At 35.9% G+C, this 14,112-nt stretch overlaps 1 protein-coding gene across 4 annotated transcripts in view; it reads right to left on the reverse strand.

Annotated features, from left to right (window-relative positions):
• MGAT5 (alpha-1,6-mannosylglycoprotein 6-beta-N-acetylglucosaminyltransferase) overlaps positions 1 to 14,112 on the reverse strand; it is a 142,112-nt gene that overhangs the window by 18,519 nt on the left and 109,481 nt on the right. For all 4 annotated transcript variants that reach the window (XM_032223117.1, XM_032223124.1, XM_032223100.1 and 1 more), the window contains 5 exons: positions 11,531 to 11,700; positions 9,590 to 9,724; positions 7,536 to 7,669; positions 5,503 to 5,636; positions 689 to 838 (listed from right to left, as the gene is read on the reverse strand). In XM_032223117.1, coding sequence (XP_032079008.1) covers positions 689 to 838; positions 5,503 to 5,636; positions 7,536 to 7,669; positions 9,590 to 9,724; positions 11,531 to 11,700 — 723 coding nt within the window. The remainder of the gene's footprint in view (positions 1 to 688; positions 839 to 5,502; positions 5,637 to 7,535; positions 7,670 to 9,589; positions 9,725 to 11,530; positions 11,701 to 14,112) is intronic.

The following is a 14,112-nucleotide window of genomic DNA, read 5'->3' on the forward strand; positions in this document are numbered from 1 at the left end:
GAAAAAAAATAGTTGAATGGAATTGCAGCCTTGAGTATATGTTAAGAGCCGAGGTGGCGCAGTGGTTAGAGTGCGGCACTGCAGGCCACTTCAGCTGACTGCTAGTTCAGCAGTTCAGCGGTTCAAATCTTACCGGCTCAGGAGTGACTCAGCCTTCCATCCTTCCGAGGTGGGTAAAATGAGAACCCGGATTGTTGTTGGGGGCAATATGCTGACTCTGTAAACCGCTTAGAGAGGGCTGAAAGCCCTATGAAGTGGTATAGAAGTCTAACTGCTATTGCTACTGCTATTAAGTATAGTACTACATTACCTGACAGAATGATAAAAAATTAAATACAAATGGGGTTATTATGGAATAGGACCCCGCCCTCCCCAAATTGCTTCAAAGCATAAAGGCCCACAAATTAACCTGTCTGCAGCAACCACATTTAAAGCAATCATCTCCCCCCCTAAGATCACACAGTATAGTTGCAGAAAATGGTTATGTGATCCTGAGAAAAACTGCTGGTCATTTAAAAAGTTGCAGACATGTGCTAAGTTCATCCTGTATATTCCAAAGGAGTTTTTTTTGGAACTAACCATATGATAGAGCCAACGAGCACAGAATTCCAAATAGTGAAGATTAAAATAATTTAAAATAAAGTTGGATCATACCCATTTCAACTTTTGAAAAAGCCAGCTAACTTACTTTTGTTCGTCTCAGCAAGAATTGTAAATCTCGGCCACTGAGAATCCCATGGTTTTTAACATAGCTGGGCATATGGACAGCACTTGTGCCATGGACAGTCCCATGAACTTCTGTATAGGTATGAATGACATCCAAATAAGACTTTTTATCCTAGAAAGAAAGAAAGAAACTCAAATTAGATAGAAGAATTAACATAGAGCATCTGGGTGCAATCGTTTGTTAAGACAGCAGTGATTTACCTATTATAGATAGTCCTTGACTTACAACCTTTCATTTAGTGACCGTTCAAAGTTACAATGGCACTGAAAAAAGTGACTTATGACAAATTTTCACACGTATGACCATTGCCGCATCCTCACTGACACATGATCAAAATTCAGGCACTTGGCAACTAGCATGTATTTATAAAAGCTGCAGTGCCCTGGAGTCATGTGATTGCCTTTTAAGAGATTCTTACACGCAAAATCAATGGGGCAGCCAGATCCACTTCACAACTATCTTGCTAACTTAACTGCAGTGATTCAATTAACAGCTGTGGCAAAAAAGATAGCAAAACTCACTTAATAACTACCTTGTTTATCAATGGAAATTTTGAGGTCAATTGTGGTGATAAGTCAAGGACTATCTGTAGTTAGAAGGAAGCAGAGAACTGCTTTTTCAAGACATGCAGAATTAAATAAATGTACGGTCCTTAATTTCATGTCACTGTCTAACAGTAATTCCAAAAGGGATACTCCTGTTCAGCAAATTTACAGCCAAGCTCTGTTTAACCACTTAGCCTATGCACTATGCTCAAGAACTATGGAGGAAATTGAGACATTACAGATGGCTCTTGAAGTCTCAGAAGAACATTGGTCTTTCTTTTCTATCTGGAAGGCAACTCAGCGTCTAACATAAAGAAAAATAGAACAAATTCTCTTGCCCATGCAGACCAGCTGGGGAAAAATAAGAACTGAACAAATGGAGGGATCATTGCTAAAAATTAGGATTTCAAGGATCACAAAGTCAACTCATTATGTATCATGAATATTCTCAACAGTGATCTGCTTGATTGTTCTTTCAAAGAATGTTAATGACAGAATGGCCAACAGAACAAAATAAACCATTTCAGTTTCATCATACCATCCCTAAAAGTTATTATTCATTTTTAAAATATTAAAATACATTTTGTCTTAGCTTTTGCTAAAACTTAAATTCCTTAGAGAAATTATGACAATGTGTTTTTTTTATTCAGAGAAAATGACTGAATTTTGTTAGAATTAAGAAATCCCTATTCTTTTATTACTGTATAATTGCACCATTGACATTGCCTGAATCTTTTGGAGTACAATGGCAAGTGCCTATAATTTATGTTTAAATGCCTCAAAAATAAAACAGACATAAGTATAAAATAATACTTAACAATAAATGATATTGACTTGGTAGCAACATTAAAGTAATATACTTTTCAATCTTAACGGCTAGAATTATGACCTATTATTTATATTAAAAAATGTGTTCAGATTATATAGTGGCAAGTATCAAAAGCAGCTCTTCACTAGAACAACAATACAATTTTGTCTGCACTTTCCAGATTTGTTTTTGCAGGATCCTCTTTAAAAATCAATATACTTGATAGTCAAATCCTTGATTATTTATACAACAGTACACTTTAATCTACTTTGGGGATATTTTTTTTTACATAAGGAAGTTCTTAGGCATACTTTGAGCTGAGTTGCAAAATTCTGATTAATGGATGCTAGATAAATACTTCGTAGATTCAATATACCATGGTTTAATGGGAGGATACGGCAGGAGACAACAATTCCACACTTACAGAACACATTTCTGTACCCTGCTCTGAAATGGTGAACTCTGAAAATGTACAGGAGGAAACTGCAAAGAGATAATTTTATTTCTAAACCATAATGCAATTTTGAAGCTCATTATGCATGAATGCAGCAGAAGCTGAACATCATAATTATGGCATTCTCAGCATGTCCTCACAACATATCCAAAAATATCTACTGACCTAATGAAGCAATAGAACACAGACAAAGGAATAATTAGTTGGACTGATTATAACATAATGTTCTTGATTTGATAATTCACTCTCAATCCAAACTTGATCATGCATTTGTAATTTGCCTCATTTACTATTCCATTCCCATAAATTACAATTTTTCCATTGTGATGTGATTTGCAGAAAAATATGATTAAGCTATCAAATTTGTAAATAGAGTAAGAAAAAGAGGTGGAGCTATATCAGTTATTCATAAATTGATATATCATAAACCACACTAGATTGCTTATTTCTAAATGGTGCCATATTTGAAGTCCATGTTAAATGAGCAACACTATGACTTAGTGAACCCCCCAAAAACTGAGTGTGCTTAAGTTTGTTCAGTGAAAAATCAAATAATAAACCAAGAATTAAGGGAACTTTAAGGAATTGGGGTCTTTTTTCACTACTGAAAGTAAAAAAAAAACCAGGAACACAAGAAACTCTTTAGACTCATGTTTGTTAGAAACAGAGAATGATCTAGTATACAGGTAGTCCTTGACTTATGACCACGATTGAGCCCCAACTTTCTGTTGTTAATTTATTGAGTTTTGCCCCATTTATGACCTTTCTTGCCACAGTTGTTAAGTGAATCACTGGAGTTGATAAATTTGTTAAATGAATCTGGCTACCCTTTTGACTTTGCTTGTCAGGAGGTCGCAAAAAGTGATCACATGATCCTGGGACACTAGTCATAAATATGAACCAGTTGCCAAGCATCTGAATTTCAATCACATGATCATGGGGATGCTGCAAAGGTTGTAACTTTAAAAAATGGTCATAAGTCATTTTATTCAGTGCCGTTGTAACTTTGAACAATCATTAAATGAACTGTTGTAAGTCAAGGACTACCTGTATTCACAAAACAGTGAAATACCCATATTGCTTAGGTGCATGAGATTTAAAAAACAATTCTCCAATACTAAACACACAGAACAGCAGTGACTAGATCTGCCTTGTCAACTCTTGATAATTATAATAAACTTCCATTTCCAAAAAAACATTTTTGTTTGTTATCATGTATGCAATTGTTATTATTTCATGCCTTTTATTTCCACTATACTTAAAAATGCCTCTTTATAAAATTGCTTTGGTTGACCAAAGGCTGAAAGGGATTTTTAATTCTCTCTTCGAAGGCAATTTTAATAGAAACATATAATCCTGAGAAAGACAATAAATTCAGTGTCAGTAAGTTGTAAAATCAGAATGGATTGACAAAGGGATGGATGAAACTTTTCCTTGTATATTTTTAGCTTGTAAGCATGCTATGTTATTTATATGATTTACCTGGAAGCCAATTCTTAAAAAAAAAAACCAACAAACCAATCAGATCATTCGGTGTTTTCCCCAGAGGAAGGAGGTTTAAAAACTAAGATATATATTTTTGGAGGAGAAAAGGGGACAAGAATTTTAAAGTAATCATAATCCATTCTAAATGTAAGGATATCATTCCAAAGTTCTCTTCACCTTTTGCTTAGAGAGAACTTAACACTCTGTCAGCATTGTGACTTGAGCTGGAATTGGCCAATACGGTAATTGTATGTCCTCAATTGCACTATAATTATTCTTAAAGAGAATAATTCTTACAGAGTAAGTTATACATGTCTAATGGTTGGTTGAAGATTAAATAAACATTAGAAATAGCAGAATATGGATTAAAATATTTTTCCTCACATTTAATGCAGCAAGATGAGTATAAAGAGAAATTAATTATAGCTCTTAATAACATATTTTCAAAATCTCATAAGGGCATAAGCTCAAGCCTAAATACATTTCTGGCGTTACTTTTCAAATCTGCTTCTTTCTTTCTAGAGCAATAGTACAGCTTCTGGAAAAAATATTTTTCCACAAGTATCAGCTGGATGAAATCGTGTGCAAACATTCTTATGATGTGTTATAATATGATGTATATAGCTCCCCTCCTATTTTTCATCTCTTTAGAAAATTTAAAGTAAGATAATTGATTTAACAGAAGAATGTTTTTACAACAGATACCTAATGTGAAACTTTCCATACTTGCTGAATTGGAAGGAAATGATAGAAACTGAAATACACTACATCTGGAGAATGGGTTAGAAAAGACTATTTTGAATACTCTTAATAAAACCATAATTTTATATGCTTTCTTCTTTATTACAGAAATAGGATAGATTGATTTGGGAAAGGAAAAACTAATAATTTAAAAACATCTAGCAATAAAATAATTAAGACTTACTGTAATATATTAACAAAGATTATTTTGTACTTTATTAATTCTAGCAACTACATTAGCAAAATCAACAGATATACTCTATAGAATACTGAGCTGATTAAACTATCTAATATATTTTCACAAAATGTAATAGGGAAAATTTAGATGACATTTGGGAAGAAACTGCTAAACAGACAGGACACTGATAGATGGACATATATGCGCTAAAGCCAATGGTCAGTCTTTACAAACAAAGAAAGAAACAAATAAATAAAAGGAGATTTAACTATTTTCAAAGCATAATGTGACATAGTATCTAAATCTTTTAGATAAAAACAACTGTAAATGTATGACTCCCCTTTTTATATATGTATGTACTACATAAACTTACTTATGCATATATTAATAATTTTAAATTCTGTGATTTGGTTTTGGACCATAAGTAAATAAATAAAAAATAATATATATTTTGAGAGCCAGTTTGGACATACAGTAAAGGTCTTAAAAAGTATCATCAAATAAAAAGTTTTCAACTTTGTGTTATGATCAACTGAAACAAATTTGCTTAACCTGGCCACTCACCTTCCAGAAGTTATCAACTTTCCCATAAACAAGTGATTGATCCTGCCTTTTAATGACATTGAAGTGTTTGATATCGCTGGAATTCAGATACTGTTCCACAACAAATCCAAGAAAACTGTTATCTGGAGTGTGAGCTGCAAATTAAACAACAAAAGTGTATTAGTGCATCATTCACTTTAACACATGCAAAAAAAATGGACAATTTACAGCCTGCAAATGTCTGGAAAATGCATTGACAAGTTCAAATATGAGTTTGTTTCAACTGTTGAGTTATATTTTCAACAGGAAATATTTGTAATTTTATTTATGATCTTATTTATCTGATTTGTCTCTTATACATAAAGGACTTTTTCTTTCCTGTATTGCATTTATTTTTAAGTCATAAGAAACTAATCAAACATCATCTAATGCTATTTCTTTTGGAAAAGAAAACCAGGACAAAACGTTAAGCTCCTTATTCTAGAAGTTGCACAAAAAATCTTGTTCAAATTCCTTAAAAATGGATGTATTTACTGGAGTCATAATTAATTCCTCTAAAGTCTCTAACTACTGTGGAACGTCAAGAGCAGGAAAAACATCTGAATCCAGCAACAATGCATGAGTTTACTAGCCTGTTAAGAAACACACTGAGCCAAGTAATGACTTGGTAAGGCCACACTTGGAATACTGCATTCAGTTTTGGTTGCCACAATGTAAAAAAAGATGTGGAGATTCTAGAAAGAGTGCAGAGAAGAGCAACAAAGATGATTAGGGGACTGGAGACTAAAACAAATAAAGAACAATTGCAGTAACTGGGTATTTCTAGTTTAATAGAAAGAAGGACTAGGGGAGACATAATAGCAGTGTTCCGATATCTCAGGGGCTGCCAGAAAGAAGAGGGAGTCAAACTATTCTCCAAAGCACCTGAGGGTAGAACAAGAAGCAATGGGTGGAAACTAATCAAGGAGAGAAGCAACTTAGAACAGAGGATAAATTTCCTGACAGTTAGAACAATTAATCAGTGGAACAGCTTGCCTCCAGAAGTTGTGAATGCTCCAACACTGGAAGTTTTTAAGAAGATGTTGGATAACCATATGTCTGAAATGGTATAGGGTTTCCTGTCTAGGCGGAGGTTAGACTAGAAGACCTCCAAGGTCCCTTCCAACTCTGTTATTCTATTATATTTTAAATCAAACTTGCTTTTTATTTCTGCAAATATTTTAGAAACAAACTCTTTAGACTGAGTTGATTATTATGGGAAACCCTGTTTATTTTAAAAAACGTATTTCTCTACTTTTACCATACCTGGGATTATCCTATTACATAAGTTTTTCAAGTAAAAGGTTGAAATTATATTTGCCACTGGGGTTCATATGAGTTACATTAAAGTAAACCATGATAGGTTGGGAAGGGTGTAAACCTTAAGATGCTCTCTAGATGAACTCACAACAATTAGCAATGTGGCAAAACAAAGGAAGCATCATGAAGTTAAATCTATTTTCTACCCCCCAAAAGAGACATTTCATAGACCTGCTGGTGTCTTTATCATATTATTCAAGAATCTAAAACATCTTTCCCAAGTGCATATTTAAAATTTTTAAAAAATTGTCTTCCTTATCCAAAAGTCGATTAAGTGCATTATTTCCCCAAGCAATAACAGCTATTTTAAGCAAGAAATTACTAGCTGAGGCAAAATTCCAACTAGAGGCAAAGGCATCCTAGTGGCGTAGTGGTTAAAGTCCAGTGTTGCAGGTTAACTCTGCCCACTGCCAGGAGTTCGACTCTGATGGGGCTCAAAGTTGACTCAGCCTTCCATCCTTCCGAAGTCGGTAAAATGGGGAGCCAGATTGTTGGGGGCAACATGCAAATAATGCTGACTTTATAAATCAGTCAGAAATGTAAAGCACTATGGAGCAGTATATAAATCTAAGTGATATTGCTACTGTTAATAATTTAATTATTGGCTTAATTTTGAAGACAGCATGAAAAATCCCCCTAAGACAAACACGAATTCTGAGTGACATTGAATTATTTTATTGACAAGACTAACTTACGAAACATTGTATAAAACTGCTGTGGATTAAGGTTCCACTTCCCCCATGGTGTTTTGTGGCCTTTAGACTGGGCGTAGTGAGCATGATTAAACTCTGGTTCGGTGCCAAAGGAATCTAGCACCCGTAACATACACCTGGAATGGAAAACAAAGCATAATCCCAACAGAATATATTATAAACTGTATATTATAAAAACGAAACACAATGTAATTTGTTTTGGCACAATGCGGAGAAGTACTGTGCAGAACAGCAAGGTGCTTGCACAAAATTGCAAGCACCTGTGTTTCCTTAACCCCTTTCTCCATTTGTTCCTTTTCCCCAGTGTCAGCCTAGCAGAGTTGCCAATAAAGGTGCAACCTTGACACAGGTGTGGGAAGAGAGATGTGTTTTGGAGCTCTGCAGTCACCAGCAGAGTACAGTAGCCAGAAGGTATTTTTTTCTTAGGAGGAATGGATGGTCCAAAAGAGAGGAAAACAAGTGCAGGTAGTCCTTAACTTATGACAACTGAACCCAAAATATTCACTACTAAGTAAGACAGTTGTTAGGTGAGTTTTGATCCCTTTTATGACTTTTCTTGCTACAGTTGCTAAAGTGTATCGCTGCAGTTCTTAAGTTAGCAGCATAGTTGTTAAGTGAATCTGGCTTCCCCACTGACTTGTCAGAAGGTTGCAAAAGGTGATCACATGATCCCAGGACCCTGCAACCATCATAAATACATGCCAGGTATCTGAATTTTGATCATGTGCCAATGGGGATGCTGCAACAGTCATAAGTGTGGGAAATGGTCATAAGTCTTTGGTTACTTATAAGCTTTTTAAATCTGTAAAATAAATTTAATGACAATAGTCGAAGGCAAAAGATGATATCGAAAGTGTTTTATAGCTACTCCTAGATCTGGGTTAAGTAAAAAAAAATCTAATTTTAAACACGGTTTTAAACATTTTGTTGTTTTTCTCATTTAATGGTTATTCGGAATACAGACCACAGAAGGTATAATAAAATAATGCATGGACTTTATGTAAAGTACATTTATATCCAACATCTGAACAATTTAGCTGTTGGAGAATATAGAGTTCTCTGAAGGCCATAGGGCCTTCAGTGAGATATAACTCCAATTTACAAAATTTTCAGCTAATGAAAGCAGCAAATATACTGGCTGGGAATTTTAGAATTTGTGGACTCAACATTCCCAATGAGCACTTAGTTAAAGAAGATTGTTTTCATCCAATTTGAGAATAAGATAAATGAGGAATCAGATAAACAGGTATTAACTTGTGGTACTTTATACTTTAAAAACCTCTGTCCACTACTTTTAATAAAAATATTTTAAGCAGTAGACGAAGGTTCCACCTGAGTATCTCTAATGGAAGCAGCTTACAATTTCACAAAATAAAGCCATCTGTGCAGCTGAATGTACAAATCACAGGGACGCCTATGTGTGCAAACAGCTGCTCATCCATAAAGATTCCTTCGTCTAAGCTTAGCAAATATACATCAAGCGCTAAGCCAGGTATGTAATAGAGGCTTTCTTTGTCTGTTCTGTCTCAAAATGCTCTGTGTGAAAGCTGCTTGTGAAGAGAGAAAATGTCAGGATCAAGAGTTAAGTATGAAAAGAAATAAGAAGTTACAGTTAATACACTAGGTAGTCCTCGACTTACAAGCACACAACTGAGCTCAAAATTTCTGTTGCTAAGTGAGGCAGGTGTGAGCTTTGCCCCATTTTATGACCTTTCTTGCGGCACCTTTTACATAGCTCACTACAGTTGTTAACTTAGTAACACGATTGTTAAGTGAGTCTGGCTTCCCCATTGACTTTGCTTGTCAGAATGTTGCAAAAGGTGATCACATGACCCCAGGACATCATAAATACATTCCAGTTGCCAAGCTCCTGAATTTTGATCTCGTGACCATGGGGATCCTGCAATGGTTGTAAGTGTGGAAAACACTCATAAGTCACTTTTTTCAGTGCTGTTGTGACTTTGTTCACTAAATAAATGGTTGTAGGTTCAGGACTACCTGTAAAGAGAATTGTTTTGTAAAGTATGAATACTTACTGATAATGAACCCAGGATGGCCCAAGAGTTTTCTTAAACTGAGTGAGTCCCACAATGTCGATATAAATAAGCTCCACCACTTTATCCCCCTGTGTAGGACACCCAGATCTGTTACCAACTACCTTCTTCATAATCCTAGCCAAAAAGAAGAAGAAGAGGAAAAAGAAGAAGAGTAAAACACATTTTAAGGAAAATTCTTTTTACAGAGAGAACAAATTGCTGAAGTAAAGGCAAGTTTCTTGAAAAGGAGCACTACATCTGAAGTTAAAAAGTTTCAGACATTTTCCCGAAGACATAGTCTAACCCAGAAAACTAGCTGCTCTAAAACTGTAATTAATTAATATTAAAAATAAGACTTTCATTAAAAATACTACAAGAAAGTAATAACATTTGATAGCCTAATTGATACATGAGCAAAACATTCTGCTGGTACAACACACACACACACACACACATGTTGTATTTGGCAACAGTAAAAATATTGGGTTTCTGTCATGATGGACTCTTGTGACGAGCCGATAGACAGATTAATGGAAGCAGTTAGCTTCCTCCCATAATTGGGGCATACCAGGGGTTGTGACACTAAATATATACATATATACATATGTACATATATATACATACATACATACATAATACATACATACATACATAGATACATATATACACACACACACACACACACACACATATATATAAACACTATTGTTTACATTTTCTATCTATCTGTCTGTCTGTCTGTCTGTCTGTCTGTCTGTCTGTCTGTCTGTCTCTCTCTCTCTTTTGTAACTCAAGGTGGTAAATACACAATGTACAGTACTCTTATTTTCACCACAACCCTGTGAGATGAGTGGAGTTGAGAGAAACGGACTAGTCACTCAGCTGGATTCCATGCCTCAGGCAGGACTAAAACTCATAATCTCGTGGCTTCTAGCCTGCCGTCTTATCCACTAGACCAAATTTCTTGTTATACAAGAATGTCAACAGGTGTTTAATTTTTCAAGTCAACAGTGCAGATACTTGCTTTCATTACTCTTTCTATATAATCAAAGGCAGGACAGATTTTAGTGACAGCTACAGTCTTGCTTGTTTTATAGGAAAGCAACATATAATGACTTTCAGGTTTGTTCTAATAGCGTGTGAATAGCTCTACAGTTCTGTACAGTTCTGTGGCCTTATCAGTAATAGTCATTGATTTTTTTGTTATTCAGTCGTTAAGTCGTGTTTGATTCTTCCATGGACCACAGCGTGCCAGACTCCCGTCTTCTACTGTCTCCCAGAGTTTGCCCCAGTTCAAGTTCATTGTGTAAATGACACTATCTAATGTGGCTTCCCCTTTTCCTTTTCCTTACAACTATAGTCATTGATGTGACATAACAAAGTTCTTCTATCAAATAGCTTCTGCTGTGAAACTGGGCAACGCAAGAAAATCTGCAGTTCTCAAGGCCTTTCCAGTGCAATATTCTAAATCCTTAAATTTAGAAATTATAGCTCTTATGCAATAAGGCTGTCAAAATAGATCAAAATCATAGTAAAAGAAGTATTTTCATACAAATTACAGTCAATTTATCCATAACGTTTCTTATTAAGAAATAAAGTTTCATTTAAGAAAGAAAGGCAACAAATTAAGCCCATTTAGTTTTTCCGCAGATGTCTAACACACCTGTAACGATAGGGAATAAAGCTGCATAGTCTAGTATTCATTTACTCAAAACTCAAATGATCTAGTATACATTTACTCAAAACTCAGGAGGAAGAAACTACAAAGTATACTATCTGTTTCACGATGCATGTATTTAACTTATGAAAATATTTTTTTATCACTGTTTAGGGGATTTATCACTTTCATTTCCCCCTTCTCAAAATTATAGGCTGTACAATGAATACTTTGGGAAGAATGGTTTTGCTGCTTCACTTTTAAAGTGGATTATAATTCCTTACTCCTTGAGTTCTGCCAGAGAAGCCGAAATCCTTATGTCATGGCCCAGTAAATAGAGAGATGTAATTAAATCACTCCACTGGACTAGTTCCCCAAGTGGGCCACCACTGAAGGCATTTTCTGCAATCTTGAATCCAGATTCTTTTGTGAGGAGTCCCAGATGAACAAGGACCTGCAAAAGGAAAACACAATGAGGAACAATTTTGGCACCATCTGTTGAAAATTTCTAGCATGAATTTCCTTTAATATGCATAAGCATAATTTAATGACTCTATCCTAGACTTTTGGTTAGTGACAAACCCATATACATACATACATACATACATACATACATACATACATATATATGGGTTTGTAATATATAATTTCTTAATTTCTACTATAGGTAGTCCTCAATCATTCATCAAGTGACTGTTCAAAGTTACAATGGCACTGCAAAAACTGACCATTTTTCACATAACTGTTGCAGTATCCTCAAGACCAGATGATGATTAATTCAGATGGCTGGCAGCTAGCATATATTTATGACAGTTGCAGTGTCCCAGAATCATGTGAACATCCTTCACGGCCTTCTGACAAGCAAAATCAATGGGGAAGCCAGATTCACTTAACAACCATGTTACTACCTTAACAACAATCACTTAGTAATTGACAAAAAAGGTTGCAAAATGGGACAAATTCCAGAACACCTGTCTTGCTTAGTAACAAATTTTGGGGTCAATTGTGGTTGTGAGTCAAGGACTACCTGTACACAAGGACTAGCTGTCATGTTCTATATGTTAGTTTTCCTTATTACTTTTCATAGATTGTCACAGGATCTAATTTTCTAACAGTTTTCCCAAATGTTGTTCTACAACAATGTTGGCTGAAAACATTGAAAACTATAGCTCCATATTTATGAATATACATATCAGTGCTTGAATTCAAAATGTTTTACTACTGTTTTTTGTGGGCGTGGCTTGGTAGGGTGCGGCATGGCATGGCTTGGTGGGCATGGCAGGGAAGGATACTGTAAAATCTCCATTCCCACCCCACTCCAAGGGAAGGTTACTGCAAAATCCCCATTTCCTCCAATCCGCTGGGACTCAGGAGGCAGAGAATAGATGGGGATGGGGCCAGTCAGAGGTGGTATTTACCAGTTCTCCAGAACTACTCAAAATTTCCACTATTGGTTCTCCAGAACTGGTCAGAACCTGCTCAAATATGTTTGATCCTTGGGGATTGCCTGGACACCTCCCTTTTCTTGGGAAGTTTTTTTTTTTTAAGAACTGGTTTGCTATTGCTTCCTTTCTTGATCTCAAAGAAAATGACTGGCCCAGAATTACTAGCTGGCTCTGTGCCCAAGGCAGGGCTAGAACTCATAGTCTTCTAGTTTCTAGCCTGATGCCTTAACTACTATACTAAACTGAAACTCTTAAATAATATTAAAATGTAAATAATATCATGATATAAATTAAACAGTAGTACAATCATCTGCATATTTCACCCTTCATAAAACCACAAAAATAGGATCATCCATGTTTTAGTTTTTCACACCCATTCAATCCTTGCACATCTATTAAATAATTATTTTTGGCAGTATTAATAATCAAGGTGCTTCTTATTTATTCTTCATATTTCTAAGTATATAGAGTTCCACAGTGGGAAAGCTTTAGCCACAAATATATTTTCTCCAAATCAGTTCTTTCCGCTCCTCAAAGTGGTTTATTCTCTACTGACCCAAACTGGGCAGACAGAGTTTAACTGAAGCTAGTGATCTCATGGAAACTTAGATCCTATGGCCTGTAAAACTCAAGTAAGCTATTACCAGCACCTTTAATTGCATCCAGAAATAAACTGGTAACCGATTCAGTTTCTATAGTACAGGCTTTACAAGTGAGCATTTCAACATTGTCAGTACACAAACTGTTACATTCTGTACCAGCTACAGTTTGTGGGTGGTTTTCAAAGTTAGTTCCATGTTGAGAAAATTGCAATAATCCACACACGTGGACACATACAGATAAGGCCACCAGGAAAATTCAGAGCTATAATTAACAAGCAAACCCATAACTCACTAGGTCTTAATCTCAGTGATATTTCCTCACCTAAACAATGGAACAGAATGGCAGCATGTGAGCAAAAAAAGCAGTGAGAATGGGAGCAACTTCCAATTTCCTGTCAGCTCCCCCATTGAGTTTGCCTGTGGAAAGCTGGCAGGGAACATCAGAAACCTTCCTTCCTTCCCTCCCTCTCCTCTGGCATGGATCAAAAAAGGTATGTGGTATCAGTTAGGAAAAGTGTGTGAGAGGGGCCACATCGGTTGGGGTGGACACATGGGGATGCTGCAGAGGTCAGGGGCACAAGAGCTGCCATGTGAGTTGGGGAGGTCTGCAGGGGGCAACATGGTTTGGGTGCATTAGACTGCAAGACGGATGTCACATGGGAGAGTGCATAGGATGTAGCTGTGTGGTTACATATGGATGCCCGAAAAGGGACAAATAACTCAGGGAAAACTCCTGGTGTGTGTGTGTGTGTGCCCAAGTCTGGAAGGCAGCCATGTGGCTCAAGGACGGTGTGCAGGAAGCAACACAGGTTAGGAAGG

Source organism: Thamnophis elegans, chromosome 1, assembly GCF_009769535.1.
Source record: "Thamnophis elegans isolate rThaEle1 chromosome 1, rThaEle1.pri, whole genome shotgun sequence".
Classification (NCBI taxonomy): Eukaryota; Metazoa; Chordata; class Lepidosauria; order Squamata; family Colubridae; genus Thamnophis; species Thamnophis elegans.